Consider the following 15,011-nt stretch of genomic DNA (forward strand, 5'->3'; position numbering starts at 1 on the left):
TCAAACTGCGCAGTAAAACCATGATGTTAATGCCTCTCTTCATGTAGGGGCGGTATTAGATAGAACAAGGTTGTAGTCATTAGGATTTACAGCTTTCATTTTATTTTAAGGAGATTTGTGACAAATGATGTTAAAGTTTTAATGTTAAGTTTTAAAAAAAATCAGCTTTTAGCCTGGGTTAAATATTTTTGCAGGTGGGTAATGTGACTATTTGCCTACAAGTGGTTGAAATGTGTTATTGTCTTATGTTTCAGCTCATTGACAGACAATGCAGTAAGGATTAAAAAAATAATAAAAGCTGTCTACACTGATTCGAACAGCATTACGGTGCAAGTAACTAAGCATATTTACTCGAGTAGTTCTACTTCTTAGTCCACTACATTAACCAGTGGTGTAGCTGTATATTGCCTTTAGCTAATTTGACCAGTAGATGTCATTGAATCTCCATGTTGTATCTGCAGGGTCGCTTGAAAGCTGTCAAACAGCCTGTCCAAGTCAGTCAGCCGTCAAAACAAGTGAGCAGGCTGTTGAAACAGTGACTAACAGGCTGCTCGATAGATTATGTGAGGCAAACTGGTCGTTGCTGCTGGCTTATTTCCATAACAACACTTAATGACATCCTACAGTCAGTGTGTCCTACAGGAGACAAGTCAATGAAATCTGAGGTCATATGTTAAATGTTGTTGAGCATCTGAGGGCAGAAAAAATTGTAATACATCTGGTAGGAAAGAGGATGGAGGGAAGAGAGGATTCAAGGAATAGTGTGTAGAAAGAGTGAGGAAAGAAAGAAAGATAGGCGAGGAAAAGGGTGTAGAGGAGGAGGAGGAATAGAGATGTAAGATATAATTAAGATATGAAGGGGGTTGCAGAGAGGGGAAACATGCATCTTAAGGAAAGGGAAGAACGAGAGAAAGGATGCAGAGGAGTGAGGGTGAGGAGGAGAGAGAGAGAGAGTGAGGGATGGAGGAAAACAGATGATGGGAGGAGGGAGGAGGGGGAGGAGCAGAGGAGAGGCAGGCAGTCTGTTCGCTCGCAGGAGGAATCAGCAGCAGCAGCAGCAGCAGCAGGACAATGGACTGTGTTCACAACGGATCCTAACGGCACCGGGCTGCTTCTGACAAACTGGAAAATCAGGTAGGACTAACGGAGTGAAGCGGCGCTCACAGTCTCAGGTGTTTCGGGCTTTGACACAGTTCAGAGTGCGTTAAAAAAAATCTGTCGTTTGTCTGTGAAAGAGGAGAGGCTGCAGGAAGGAAGCGACGCAGCGCAGCAGACAGACACCCAGCAGGGCCCGCCAGCCGTCTGCCTCTGGGTCCTAAACCTGCAGGGGACACGTTATAACAGAGACTCCACTATGACTGTTCACTGTTAATGTCGGTATTTGCAGTTTTGTAAACGATGTGATAGCAGAAAAAGACATCCGGAATGCGGGAACCCCTTTCTCTCTGCTCTTTTAAGAGCGTCACGCCAAACTCCGTTATAAAACCTGCTATTTTTAATATCTGTGTTCACCTGCGGAGAAAAACACTCTAAAGATAGCGAATTAAGACTTGTTGTGATCCATGGAGGCCTTCTTGCATATTCGGCGTTGAAGTGATTTATCAAATCCATCTCAGTTAAATTAAAATCCAATTTTGAATCGTGAACACCGCGCACGTCGCCTTCTGCTAAGCCGTATTTTGGCGGAAGAGGAATACGCGGCCAACAGGCAATCCACAAATAATTGTTGCTATTTCACCTGTACACAAGGCTGCACTGTGTATTATTTGCACGCCGAATTAATAAGTGACATACAATGATTCGCAGTAGCTGTTAAAACATATTTGGTTACGCTTATAATTAGCTAGAAAAGCAACGCGGCAATAATGTCTATATTTTTGAATGGAAGTTAGGAGCGAGCAGCATATGTCGGGTATGCCAACAAAGCTTCTTTCTAGCCAGCAGCAGCAGCAGCGGCAGCAGCATGCAGTGTGCGTCTGCCAGGCCTGGGAGTTTCCTTCACAGATGCAGGGATTGTCGTGTGAATAGATGGAGTCATTGTAGTTGCCATAATGTGCCTTCTGTTGAATATTGTGTGTGACGCACATAGACACGCAGTGATATAGAGATGCTGTGCAGGCATGGAGACTTATATTAGTCATGTCTGTAGGGTTATCTACACCAGTGGCTGCAGTGTCTGTGTTGACAATACTGATGAATATGCACACACACACACACACACACACACACACACACACACACACACACAATGACAGGTGTTAGAGTCCAGACCAGTTAAACACAACGATGAGACAAGGTCATTTTTGCTATATCTACTCAAATGCTTCACACATGTCATTGAGAAAAACACAGGTTAGGCTGTTTGTATGTAGTGTGGCCTGCATTTAGTGAAGGGAGAGGCTGTTCAAGGGCCTCCTACCAATAGATTATTAATCAATATTTACCTCCATATGCTGAGAATTATTATTGCAGTTGGGATCTGTCATATTTATGGTTACAGCAGGTGGATTACTGGCAGCTTTACTATTTATCAGGGAGATTTGTGTAAATTAAGCTGGAAAAAATACACATTTTTCACATATGGATTTAATATGAAATGAATCAGATTAGTTTATGTGAAATCCAGATTTTAATAAAGCAGAATCATCCTTTTTAGTTTGTTATGTTATGTTTTTTGGTCAGGTGAGATGGTGAGATGCCATTCAAATGCATGAAAATGTCTCCATCCTCAAACAAGAGAAGTGTGGTGCAGCAATTTATTGGGAGTGTGAGAGCGTAATCCCAACCAAATGGCAGGAAGCGACCCAAAACGGCACTGGATTATGTGCAGCAGGAGACATACGCAGTGAGAAATGAAGTTTTTTTTGGCCGGTGCTCGTATTGTATTTAGCTGTTTTTTCATTGATTAGGAGAAGAGGCGGATCGTCTGTCATGCTGAGATGAAGTCATGGAGTCCTGAGAGATTTAGTTTGTCTAGTTTGTGCATTTCTGCTGTGTGTTTATCAGTTAGACCAAGAGCCATCAGATTGAACTTAACTATAAAAGGACAAAGGCCAAGAGCTGTTTTAGTTTAGTGTGTGTGTGTGTGTGTGTGTGTGTGTGTGTGTGTGTGTGTGCGTGTGTGCGGGTGTCTGTCTTTTATAGAGGCGTCTGTAAAGGTTATTTGCTTTACATTGGATTTGCTCACTTAAGTTCACATGATCTCTGTGTGAGAATCTACTATTTGGCAAGACAGTGTCACAAGACACACTTTGATTGCAGTGTGATTGTGGTGTGTGTGTGTGTGTGTATGTGTGTGTGTGTGTGTGTGTGTGTGTGTGTGTGTCACCGTGGTCAGCAATGCCATCTGGAGTCAGTGTGTGGAGCCAGGCAGGAACATAAACGGCCTTTTCTACTTTGTGTGAAAGTGGAAACAACAGTGTACGAGTTTAGAGTCTTTTATTCTGCAATCAATTTCTCAATAGTGTCCTGTTTGTTAGTGTTGCCATGGAGAAGGACGTAAACTACCAGACAAGCAGCAACACTATCCACCATGTTTTATCCACTTTCATTTCAGATGCTTATTTCTGCAGCTGTCGTACTGACGAACAGTTGATTGTTAATGTCATTTTTTTAAAGCCCACATGCCAAACATGTCTTAGTTCCAGGGTCTTAGTCGTGAGGATTTACTGTTTGTTGGACAAAACGAGGAATTTGAAGACGTCACTTTGGGCTCTGGTAAATCGACTTTTTCTGACATTTTAAAGACCAAAACATTATCAGTTGATCAAGAAAATGTAATATATATCATAAATAATACTTATAAATAATATTATTCATTATAAATAGTGGATAGTTCAAAGATGCACTCCAGAGATTTTACGCAAGAAGATTAGTTTTCTTGTTACAGGGAGTACTACATAATCTGTCCTTAAAGGGAGCTCTCTATTGTTTGAGAAAATGACCCTGATGATGTCATCAAGGTTATCTCGCATTGGGCTGGAGATTTTATTATTCATTAGATTGATTATGGAAAGTCTACATTACAAACTTGAGCTGTAGAGTTTAAAAGACATTGATTATATGGTGTACTTAAGACACTATTGAGTTGCACTATGTGAAATGTAGGATCCAATGTTTTTGGAGCTTGACCTGTGGGTCTAATAGGGGCTAAAAGTGGTCATATCTCAACTTCTTCTGCCTCAGTTTTCACCATTCTTGTTCAAATCTGTTTCTTGGGAGTCTATGCTAACTACTTAATATTTGAAGTATGTCTTTAACAGCAAAATGTGCAGAATAGAAGGTTGTATTGGACATTGTAATACAGCCACATCATTGTAATATAGCCACATCATGGGGCGGCTTTAACACTGACACAACCACAGGTCTGAAAGCTATTGGAAAATGTCACTGTCATGTACCAATTTGTTGTGGGCAAACTGTGGTCAACTTGTAAATATCTGACTTTATGAGTTGATGAGGACCAACCAAACATACCATTAATTTATGATGACATCATGCGATGCTGTCGTGAGGCACCACCATGTAGGTCTCTTTGGTCTGAACCAGAGTGGAAAATGTGACTGTAGTTTTGCTCATTTTGCCTCAAAGAGACAACTTGAAAGAGGAGGCTGTACTTCAAATTAGTGTTTGTTCTGTATTGAGGAGTGTCCAAATAGTAAAGGGAAGTGCATGTTGTGTCATTTTGACAATTTAATTCAAATGGCAGTCTGGATCCTCGCGCCTCAGCTGTGAATTTTCACACAAGTCCCACACTTTGAGTCTGTTGAGGAAAATGAGATGTGTCTCTGGCTCTGTTCACATTTGATTATCCAAGTTACATAACCGTTTATTTTTCATTTCACCTTTAAAGTAAACCATTGTTCTATTATTGACCAAGTTACGTAGCCCTGCTTGCTGTGGAGTTCGGCTCACCTGTTGGCAGTGAAGTATGAATTAGTCAGGTGGTTCTCTTTGTTTTTGTGACCTTATGCTAATTATACTTATTGCCATAGACTATATGGTTATTATTGTTGTTATGAGTAGTGCTCCATTAAAAGGATAGTTTGGCATTTGCTGTCTTACCTTACAGTTAGATGAGAAGATGCCACTGTCAAGTCTGTTTGATAAATATAAGTTATCACCAATGGTCAGCTTAGCATAAAGACAAACATCTAGCCGGGCTCTGTTCAAAGGTAACAAAATGTGCCTGCAAGTACCCTTTTAAAGCTCACTAATAATGGAGGTTTATCTTCGTCATGAGGTTGCCAGTCAACTAGTGGCAACTCCAGGAATATACGCTGCCCGCCCAAGAACTGAACCTTAAACCTTCTGTAAAGGGGCCCCTCATGGTACGGTGTTGTCTCCTTTTCTGTTGACCCTGTACATTGGACTCCAGATATAACCTGGGTACCTGTCACCTTCAGATGTTCTCAGATGGTACATCCATCATAGGATGTGTATCAGAAGATTATGAACAGGAATACAGGGAGCTTATCAATGTAACGACTGGTATGAGCTCAGTCACCTTCACTAAAACGCAGACAAGACAAAGGAGATGTTGATCAACTCTCATAAGAAGATGGCTAGCCTAGACTACATCGGTGAACATCTAGGATATTGAGATGGTTGATGTTCACCTCAACAATAGTCTGGACTGGTTGGACAACATAAATGTCCTGTACAAAAAACGGGACCAAGTTGTCTCGGTATGCTGTGTAGACTGAGGTCCCTTGGAGTCAGCAGAACGCCGTTAAGAACTTTTTATGACACTGTGATGTCATGTGGTGGCATTAGCCGTCTTTTATGCGGTGGTCTGCTATGGAGATGGAAGCATGGAAAGGGACAGAAAAATACCCAATAATGTGGTTAGCTCTGTCCTGGACTGTCCTCTAGATTTCATAGTGGTGAGAGGAGGATGTTAGCTAAGCTGTCGTCAGTCTTTGACAATGCTTTTCATCTTCTACATGAGATTGGGGGGCGGGGGGGGGGGGGGGGGCTTTAAGCAGCATTTTCAGCAAGAGACTGCTACACACACAGTGTAAGAAGAGCACTACTGCAGGTCCTTTGTCCCATGTTCATTTGTGAGCCAAGCTAGATGTTTCCCCCTGTGTTTCCAATGTGTGCTAAGCTAACCAAATGCTACCTGTAGCTTCTTATGAGAGTGGTATCAATCTTTTTATCTACCTCTTGGCAAGAAAGTAAAAAAAAGCTCATATGTTTTTTTCGCTAAGCTTGCTTTCTTGAGTTTTTCTGTTGTCTCAAACGTTGTGGTGAGGTCACATTTTACTATCTATCTTATCTGCATTTGCTCATATTTATCTATTGAAGTGTTTCCGCAGGTGTCAAGGTGCTAAATTATTATGGTATGTTTGGTGTCATTGCTAATTTGCTGTCGTAAGTTTCAGAATTAGAACTCAGGGCTGATGAAACCATCAGGCGTTACTCCAGCGCAGAGTGACAGCACAAACTGCAAACGCAATCAGCCTGTAAATTAGATTGTGATCATGAGAAAACACTTTGATATCTGGGGACCAGGGGAGTGTTCTCTACTCAGCCGCTCAGTTTGTCACACAAAAAACAGCGAGTTTGGTTTTCAGAGCTGCAAAATGAAGACACGCGAGGTCAGAGTATGTCATTATTTTAATTGGATTATTCTGACGACTCCATGTGGGCATTATGAAGTACACAGTGAGATGACTGTTAGGCTATATGATGCCCATTTATTGCTTGTATATTTGTTTTTGGTCAAAGTTTAAACCCACAGTGTGTTCTCCTGCAGTCTCATACAAAGGCCTCAACGTCTGTTATCATTCACATTTGAGAAGCTGGAGTTAGTTTTGTTTAAAGATGACTAGTTATAAATAGTTTAAGTCAAATTGCTGCATTGAATAACACAGTACATCATTTGAAATAACATGTTTTATTTTTCATAGTAACTGCAGTGGCTCAATGTGAATATTGGATGTGGAGTACTGTATGTTCTTGACTACAGCTGGAACAATTAATCCATTAGTAGACTGATGGAAAACAAATTGGTAGCAATCATGAGAAGCAGTTCATCATTTCATGCGTATAATAAAGCAAAAATGGCAGACATTGATTGGGTTCAACCTCTTCAGTGTGAGGAACTTGCTGTTTTCTCAGTTTTGTATCACTGTTAAGTGAATATTGTTGGGTTGTGGACTGTTCCAGACAAAACCAGACATTTGAAGATGTAAGCTTAGGTTTCAGGAACTAAAGGCATTTTTATTGTTTTACTGAAAATTAGTTTATTATGAAATTGATAGTTAGTTTACTTGACTGCCAGCAAATGAATATTATTTTGACCATAATCAAAAAAGCCAAATGGGTCCCATTACATTATAATAATATGAATTAGATGCATGGTCAATGTCACAGCAGCACTTTGTTCAGAACAGAGAGCAGTCGTTTAAGTCTGTCTGTGATAAACATCACTGGTAAGAACAAGTTAATAACAGTTCTTGTGTCAGTGTGACCTCTGACCTGAACCAGCAGTCTTCTTTTCTCTTCTGATTGGTTTCTAATAGGGTCACAACTAACACTTGTCTACATGATTGATGATCATTTTTAGAACTGATTAGTTTGGTTTGGTTCTAAATACAGAAGGTGATGTCTTCAGATAGCTTGTTTGCCCAAACAACAGTCCAAAGTCCATACACAATTATGTATAATTATATAGAAATAAAAGCAGCAATAAAAAAGCAACATTTGAGAAGCTGGAGCTAGCAAGTGATTTGCATTTTTATCTTGATTAAAGACTTAAAGCATTTAATTGATCCTCTAACTTGTTGTCAGTTCATTTTCTGTTGGTCAACTAATCGATTAACCAATTATTATTTAATTATTATTCATTCTATCATTTCTGCAGTACAATCAACTAGTTTTTTACACTTTAAAACCTTAAAAACAACAGATATTCAATGTTTCCAGTTTTACAAAAGTTAAAATTAACATGTTTATTTCAGTTTCATAACATTTGAAAAAAATATGTAGTAGACGAGCACATATGGAATAAAAAAAACAGGTGCTGGACAAAATAACTAAATCTGTAACAGCAGAAAAAAGTCTGAAGAATGAATCGTCACTTGTGATATCTCATTAAATTATACCTGCATTGGGCGCTAAAGTGTGCAGACCAGGGTTATTATAGTTTTGAAATTTTCTTTTTTCTTTTTATTTAGTTTTTTTATTTCAGTTTAGTTTCAGTGAGTTTAACATGTGATGTAGTAGTTTTAGTTTAGTTTTTATTTTGAGGAATTGACTAGTTTCAGTTTAGCTTTGATTTAGTTTTAGTTTTAGTCTTAGTCTTAGTTTTAGTTTTTCAGGTATTAATAGAAAGCCTTGATTTGTAGGAGCTGAAAAGGATGAAAGAATGTGTGACACCAAATATGGTTTATCATCAACTCCTTTTTAATTTCATTCTTTAACCACGAAGATGAACTTTCAAATTTGTGGGATTTTTCCCTTTTAGTTGCATCCCACAAATGTTCCCATCAGTCCTCATCATTATACAGTGCATATATATACATATATATATATATATATATACAGGAGAAAACAAAGCTGAATTTATCTGCTAAGTTTCAAGACACTACTTCAGGTCATAGTAACTCATCTGTGGTATTTGTTATCATTCATTTAGCTTTCACAGAAACGATACATATAAAGCATTAATCTCTCTTTCTCTTTGTGTGATCCAGGAGGTGAATATCAAACAGCTCCAGGATGCTGCCACCTTCCTTCCTGCTGACCTGCTGTTCACCAGAGGGCATTTGATTTACCAAACATGATGAAGACTGAGCCCCCGTCGGCCACGGGGAGCAACGGGGCCTCTGGTGGGAGCAGCGGAGGAAGCGGGAGCTCGAATCTGCGGAGTCCCTCGCCGCACCGCAACGCCTACGAGGCAGGGCTGGCGGCGCTGAAGAAGGCCACCGACCACCTCAACAATGCCGCCAATGGAGGTTCTGACCCCACCACAAAGCCCGCGCCTCTGCCCCGCCCAACCGGGAGGGGCCGGCGATATGGCTCAAACGTTCACCGCATCAAGAACATGTTTATGCAGATGCAGTCTCCTGGTGATGAGGAGGACGGAGCCAAAATGATCGGTAAGGCATTTCCCCGCTTAAAGTTTTGGTCCAAGCCTTTAAAATAAATTATAATGATGCATTTAAAATGATGATGATGATGATGATGATGACAATGATAATGATTATGATACCACCAAACAGTAATTGTCCAATCATAACTTAGTAACCATAACTAGGTACAGCTGGATTTTTAAGCTTCCTCCAGTAGTCTTGCTAACTAGCTTACCATAATAACATTTTCAAGGCAAGAGTTAGCTGATCATTAGCTAACTACATTATTTTGTGTGTGCTTTATTGGATTTGAGGAAATCTAGTAGACTCTACTCTTACATCTTTAAATTGCTTTGTTCTTAAAATAGTTTGGAATAGTAACTTAAAAGGAAAGTGTCTGTGTCTACAACACTGTAAACTATAAATAAAGAAAAGTCAATGAGGAAAAAGTCAAGTTTATTGTAGTTTTGGCCATCATTTCTCTCCATTACGTTACAATTTTACTCCCTAGAATAATTTGGTCCAACAGGACAATACACACAACCAAACCTCTCTCTTTCCTTTTTTTTTCTCTCAATAAGATTCACCATTGACATTCCTGTCATTGTCAGATAAAGATCAGGCGGTGAAATTGTCTCTGCCGAGGGCGTCAACCCTCAATGAGGACGTTGACCACAGCGCCCTACTTAAACACGGAGGCACAGTCTCAGAGAGGGTTAACCGTTTTGACTCCAAAGCAGGAGGAGATGGCGGGGGCTTCTCCAAGCTCCAGGAGACCAGGAGGATCTTTGAACAGCGCACTCTACAGGTCAGAAACATCATGTTTTACTTTGTTTGTTTGATGTTTAGCAGTCCGAGCAGCATGAATCCATTTGTCAGTCAATCAATCGGTTGCTCAATTGTTCACGTTGATCCAAACTGAACTATCTCAACAACATTTTGATTGGTCCCTAGAGGATGATTGTGTTCATTTTCGTGATTCTGTTTTTTGTTGTAAGTCTAAACCTTTTTGGCCATTTGACTGATTGTGTTTGCTTCCTACAGGAGAAGCAAGCGGCCACCAACCGGATCTTGCTGAAGAAGGAGCGGGCGTCAGGTTTCCAGGACAGCCGCCTGGATGTTGTGGCTCGATTTAACGGTTCCACAGAGGCTCTGGACCGGCTGGACGACCCCCCTGTTCCAGCTCCCGCTACTCTCCCTGCTGCTGCAGCTGCAGCTGCAATGGGGCCTGATGATGCCGTCAGCCCCACCGTGAGCCAGCTCAGTGCTGTGTTTGAGAAGGGTGAACTACAAAACAACCTCTACCTCCCCAAACGCCGGTCAGGACCTGCCCTGGCACCAAAACCCAAACCTCCAGCAAGAGCTGACGCAGGCGGGAGGAAGGTGAGAAGAATTTGCTTATGTGAGGGAAAAGTCCCTTGAAAAATGCAGGAAATCACAAACTGTGATAAAAGGAAAGGAAGCTGGTTGAAGGAAAGTGTGTGAACCCAAAACTATAATGATTAGATTATCTCTCTTTCTCCCTCAGGCAAAGGCGGTCCCTCCAAGTAAGGAGGACCGAGAGGAGGTGACCGCAGGAGTTGTGAGCACCCAGGCAGCAGATCTTCCAGATGTGAGCATAGGAGGAGTGACAAGCGAAGAGAAGGAGGCGTACGGACTGTCAGGAGACAAGCCCTCCTCATCTTCCTCAGTGGCTGTCTCTTCCTCTTCAGAGGCTAAATCAGAATCAGAGGCCCAGCCAGCAGCGACCGAAGCCAGGGGCTCAAGTACGGTGGCAGCCCCAGACCGGCAAGCTGCAGAGCAGGACAGCTCCACCGGGGGTTCTGATGCTGGAGCCAGGCTGGTGCAGGCCGTGGTTCATGCCTCATTGGAAAATGGAGAAAAAGAGCCTCCAAGTTCCTCCCCCTCCTCAGATGAGAAAGGAACAGACTCTGACAGGAGGGATGAGGAAGAGGAAGAGGAGAACGATGACGACGGCTCGAGGAAGGAGGATTACTCTGAGGGGGATCTGGTGGATATCAGTGCTTACAGCGGGATCGGGGAGGAAGATTCTGGGGGTAGCCAGTTGGACGATGAGGAGGACGAGGAAGATGAGGAGGTGTACCAGCCGGAGAGCAGCTGCTCCGAAATCGCTGGCCTTCCAGAGGAAGAGGAGCCGGTCCCAGCCAATAGGAAGATTAAATTCAGCACTGAGCCAATTAGGGTGAGTTAGTTTTCAACACTCAATTAATATCACTTAATATCTCAAAATTGTCACCATCACACACATTAGAGAAAGTGATATGAACTTTTATGTGGCACCAATCTATTATGGAAAGAAAGTGTTGGGTTTGTCGCTTTCAAAGTTTCCTAGGTGATGTTGGATGTATTGGAGCCTGTATTGAAAGAGTCCTTCTTGAGGCACTCCCTCTGTGCCAAGACCAAATTAAAATACTGCCAGTCAACGGTCATTAACGGTATCACAATTCACCTGATTAGATTTTTACATTTGTAATTGTGTACATGGATTGGAAATTTGGCGGCTGATGGTGGCATTGGAGGAAAGGCCGAAGAGCCACCAGATGTTACGTTGACTTCAAGCAGCACTAATGACTATTTTCAGATTAACAGTGGATGAAATTACTATATATCTCATCTTATTGTTTCGATTGACTCTCACAGCTCTCACTAATCTAATTTCAAGCAGTTAGCAGCTAAAGACGCAGATATTTCATTCAGGAGTTCGTGGAGAGCAAAAGAGAGCCAAAGAAATACCAAACATTGGACTTTCATTCATAGAGTGTCCAGAAATGTTACTCTAAATTGATGCTAATGTTGCTCCATGACCGTGGAATGTGTAAATAGGAAACCGTTTGCTACCATTTGCCAACTTTCCTATGTCAGCGTTGTGTTTGCAACTTGTTCTACTGCCAGCAAGCAGCCAAAAAAACTGAATGCAGGTTTAAATCCACACCTTGATCCTGTGAAATGATGTAGTCTGTAATGACATGACTATGTTATACTAATTCAAGCAATGGATAGACGCTATGTGGTTAATTAAATAAATAAATCAGGGGGAAAAGAAGATGAAAGCATTTAGTGAACGCCCTCATAAAGATGTACGTGTATGATTGAGTGTGTGTGTGTGTGTGTGTGTGTGTGTGCGTGTGCGTGTGCGTGTGCGTGTGTGTGTGTGTGTGTGTGCGTGTATGTGTGTGTGTGTGTGTGTGTGTGTGTGTGTGTGTGTCTTCTGTTATCTATCCACTCTACCATGTAAACTAAAGTGAAAATGAAGAGAGTAAGGAAGTGTTTGAAAAGATTCATTGACTTCCTCCTTTAATGTCACATGCATCCACACAGACGCACATATGGGTTTCTGGGGGAATTTCACTCTTTGATTTCACCACAGTATTTCCTGCTGACTCCAGCTCAATCCATGTGTGTGTGTGTGTGTGCATGTGTATGTGTGTTAACATAGATCTTGATTTAAAAGAAGCTCTTTTTCTATAATGAAGTAACATGCTCACTTCTCCTGCAACCCCCCCTCCACCCTCCTCTCACTGCGGCAGTCAGCTCGTACAGTGGTTTGCGAAATACATCCCAACACGCCATATATGGAGCCGTCACATGAGAGAGACCATTGAATGGCATCAAATGTATCTGTCACATGTAATCATATATGGTAAAATCACAGTGGAATGGCAAGGTGGACCACTGAAGGGACCAGTCTTTGCAGGGTATATCGGTCCAGTTTGATGCCGTTTCTATACCAGGCAGTGATGTTTCCTCTCAGGATACCCTTGATAGTGCAGGAGTAGAAATTCCTCAGTATTTGAGGGTATAGCTGGAATTTCCTCTAGTATCTGAGATGAAACAGTCTGTGTCTTGCCTTTCCCACCATTAAGTCAGTTGGCAGCGCCCAGGTCAGGCCCTCAATGATGTGGACCACGGTACGTCAAACTGTCCTACCTCTCCACTGAGGATCTATTGATATTAAAAAGGGCGTAGGTCCTTCCCTACTTCTTCCCAAAGTCCACTATCAGCTCCTGAGTCTTGCAGACGTTCAAGAATAGGTTGTTGTCCTAACCAGCAGGTCAAGCCCTCTACTTCCTTTAGGTAGGCCTTTTCATATGGTACAACATAATAATATAGCCTTTAAAAGACAAGGGAAGAATATGAAATAAGATAGAAAAGTCTTGGTATAGAAACACAGGATGTTGAGGCAGAATTGAATGTGGTCAGGCAGGACAAAGACTGCATAATGGACATTGATGGTATTCACTGAGGATCACTTTTCCTGCTTCATATGTCTAAACACGCAGGCAGTTGAGGATCATGAGCAGGAACATGTTTTATTTCAGGCCAGGCGTAAGGTCAAAAAGCAATTCTTTTCATTTCCTTGGACCTTGAAACATTTAACCACTGACCTCTTTGGCCGCAGTGGAGCTATAAGTAGGGTTGTGGCCTGAGGCAGTCTTGTTTACTACTGCAACAGTCAGCTGCCTAGTGAATCATGTTATAGTAGCTGATGTTCAACCAGCTGTTCTCAGAATCGGAAAACCTTTTAGTTTAATATCATAAAACACATAAATGTTTATTTAAGTTTAATCCTGGTGGCTTACCCTAACCCTGACATAACCACTGCTTGCCTAACCCTAAACTTAACCTAACCCTAACCATAACCATAACCACTACTTGAACTTGAACATTGCTAACTAACTTTTGCACTACTTGAACTTAACCCTAGCCTTAAACAAAACCACTCCTGGCCTAGCACTAATTTTACCCATAACCACTACTTCCCTAACCCAACCCTAACCCTAACCTTTACCACTGACCCAAAAACTAGAGTTTTACACTATTGTCCCCAGTAACACATGCCATCCCAAGTCAACTGGTCTCAAGTCTGGTTTGTGTCCCTGAAAGTGACTTAAGTCATACACACCCACAAAATCACTACACTTTTCCTAATGTGATATCTTCTAATCACTATGGTACACCGCATCTGGTGTTGACAAAGTAAAGCATATGGAATTGTATGTCTTGTCACACACGTACATCTTTCATACAAAGAACACACTGACAAAAAGACAAATATTGGCTATATGAAGCCCAAAATGTGCTTTACACTTCATATAAATATGCTTAATTTTGACTTAAACAAATACTATATTAATTGGTGACAAAGTTCTAGTATTGGTTGATATGACATATAAGTCTTAATGATTTAGCTGTTTGCTGGCTGCTGCTTTGAAATCACCTTTGAATCAGAATCAGAATCAGAATCAACTTTATTGTCATTATGCAGTAAAACAATATTTGCTTGTGCAGCCTCTAAAAACAATGCCCACACTCACACACTCTCACACATAATTAAGTGCATCAGAAACACATGATTAGCACAGTAACAGTAATTGTCCCGCCTAATCCTGCTACGCCATTTACTGCACTGTCCCAAATTAGATAAGTTTTTTTGCAGAGGCACATTAAAAGATTAAACTTCCTCATTTTAAACAACCCTCTTGGACACTTGAGTATAGTTTTCTGGGTTTACGTGGTGCACGTGAAAACACCATCAAGTCTCTTGTTCTTACTGTGTATGGTCAGTGCTTCCCAAAGCAATGTAGACACACAATCAAATCTTCAAGTGTTTACATTCTTAAGTGGAGATAGTGTGGCCGCGCCTCTGGAGTATAGATGGCATGACGGGTCTTCAGGGTAAAAGCTCAGAGACAGAGCTCAGAGGAGGGTGTTTCTGTGCAGTAGGGGGGGAAGTACAAGTCAATGCAGGTGCATCCATATCTTTTGGGGAGGTAATCAGAGAGAGAGCGGGTACCCAGCTCCATAAATAGAAAATCAGCCAAAAATCAATAGATGTATAGGAAACCCTGGAATATGCAGGCCCAGTATTGGGTAGAAAAGTCATTGCCACAGTATCATAATGGCTTCTAA

The 15,011-nt window shown here is 41.5% G+C and overlaps 1 protein-coding gene across 1 annotated transcript in view; it reads left to right on the forward strand.

Annotated features, from left to right (window-relative positions):
• The first annotated feature begins 1,078 nt into the window (after window positions 1-1,078).
• Window positions 1,079-15,011, forward strand: part of LOC128378523 (neurabin-2-like) — a 32,880-nt gene continuing 18,947 nt past the window's right edge. The window contains exons 1-5 of the mRNA XM_053338083.1: window positions 1,079-1,134; window positions 8,703-9,107; window positions 9,662-9,888; window positions 10,125-10,463; window positions 10,609-11,283. Of these exons, the coding sequence (XP_053194058.1) occupies window positions 8,789-9,107; window positions 9,662-9,888; window positions 10,125-10,463; window positions 10,609-11,283 (1,560 nt within the window). The 5' untranslated portion in view covers window positions 1,079-1,134; window positions 8,703-8,788. The remainder of the gene's footprint in view (window positions 1,135-8,702; window positions 9,108-9,661; window positions 9,889-10,124; window positions 10,464-10,608; window positions 11,284-15,011) is intronic.

Source organism: Scomber japonicus, chromosome 18, assembly GCF_027409825.1.
Source record: "Scomber japonicus isolate fScoJap1 chromosome 18, fScoJap1.pri, whole genome shotgun sequence".
Classification (NCBI taxonomy): domain Eukaryota; kingdom Metazoa; phylum Chordata; class Actinopteri; order Scombriformes; family Scombridae; genus Scomber; species Scomber japonicus.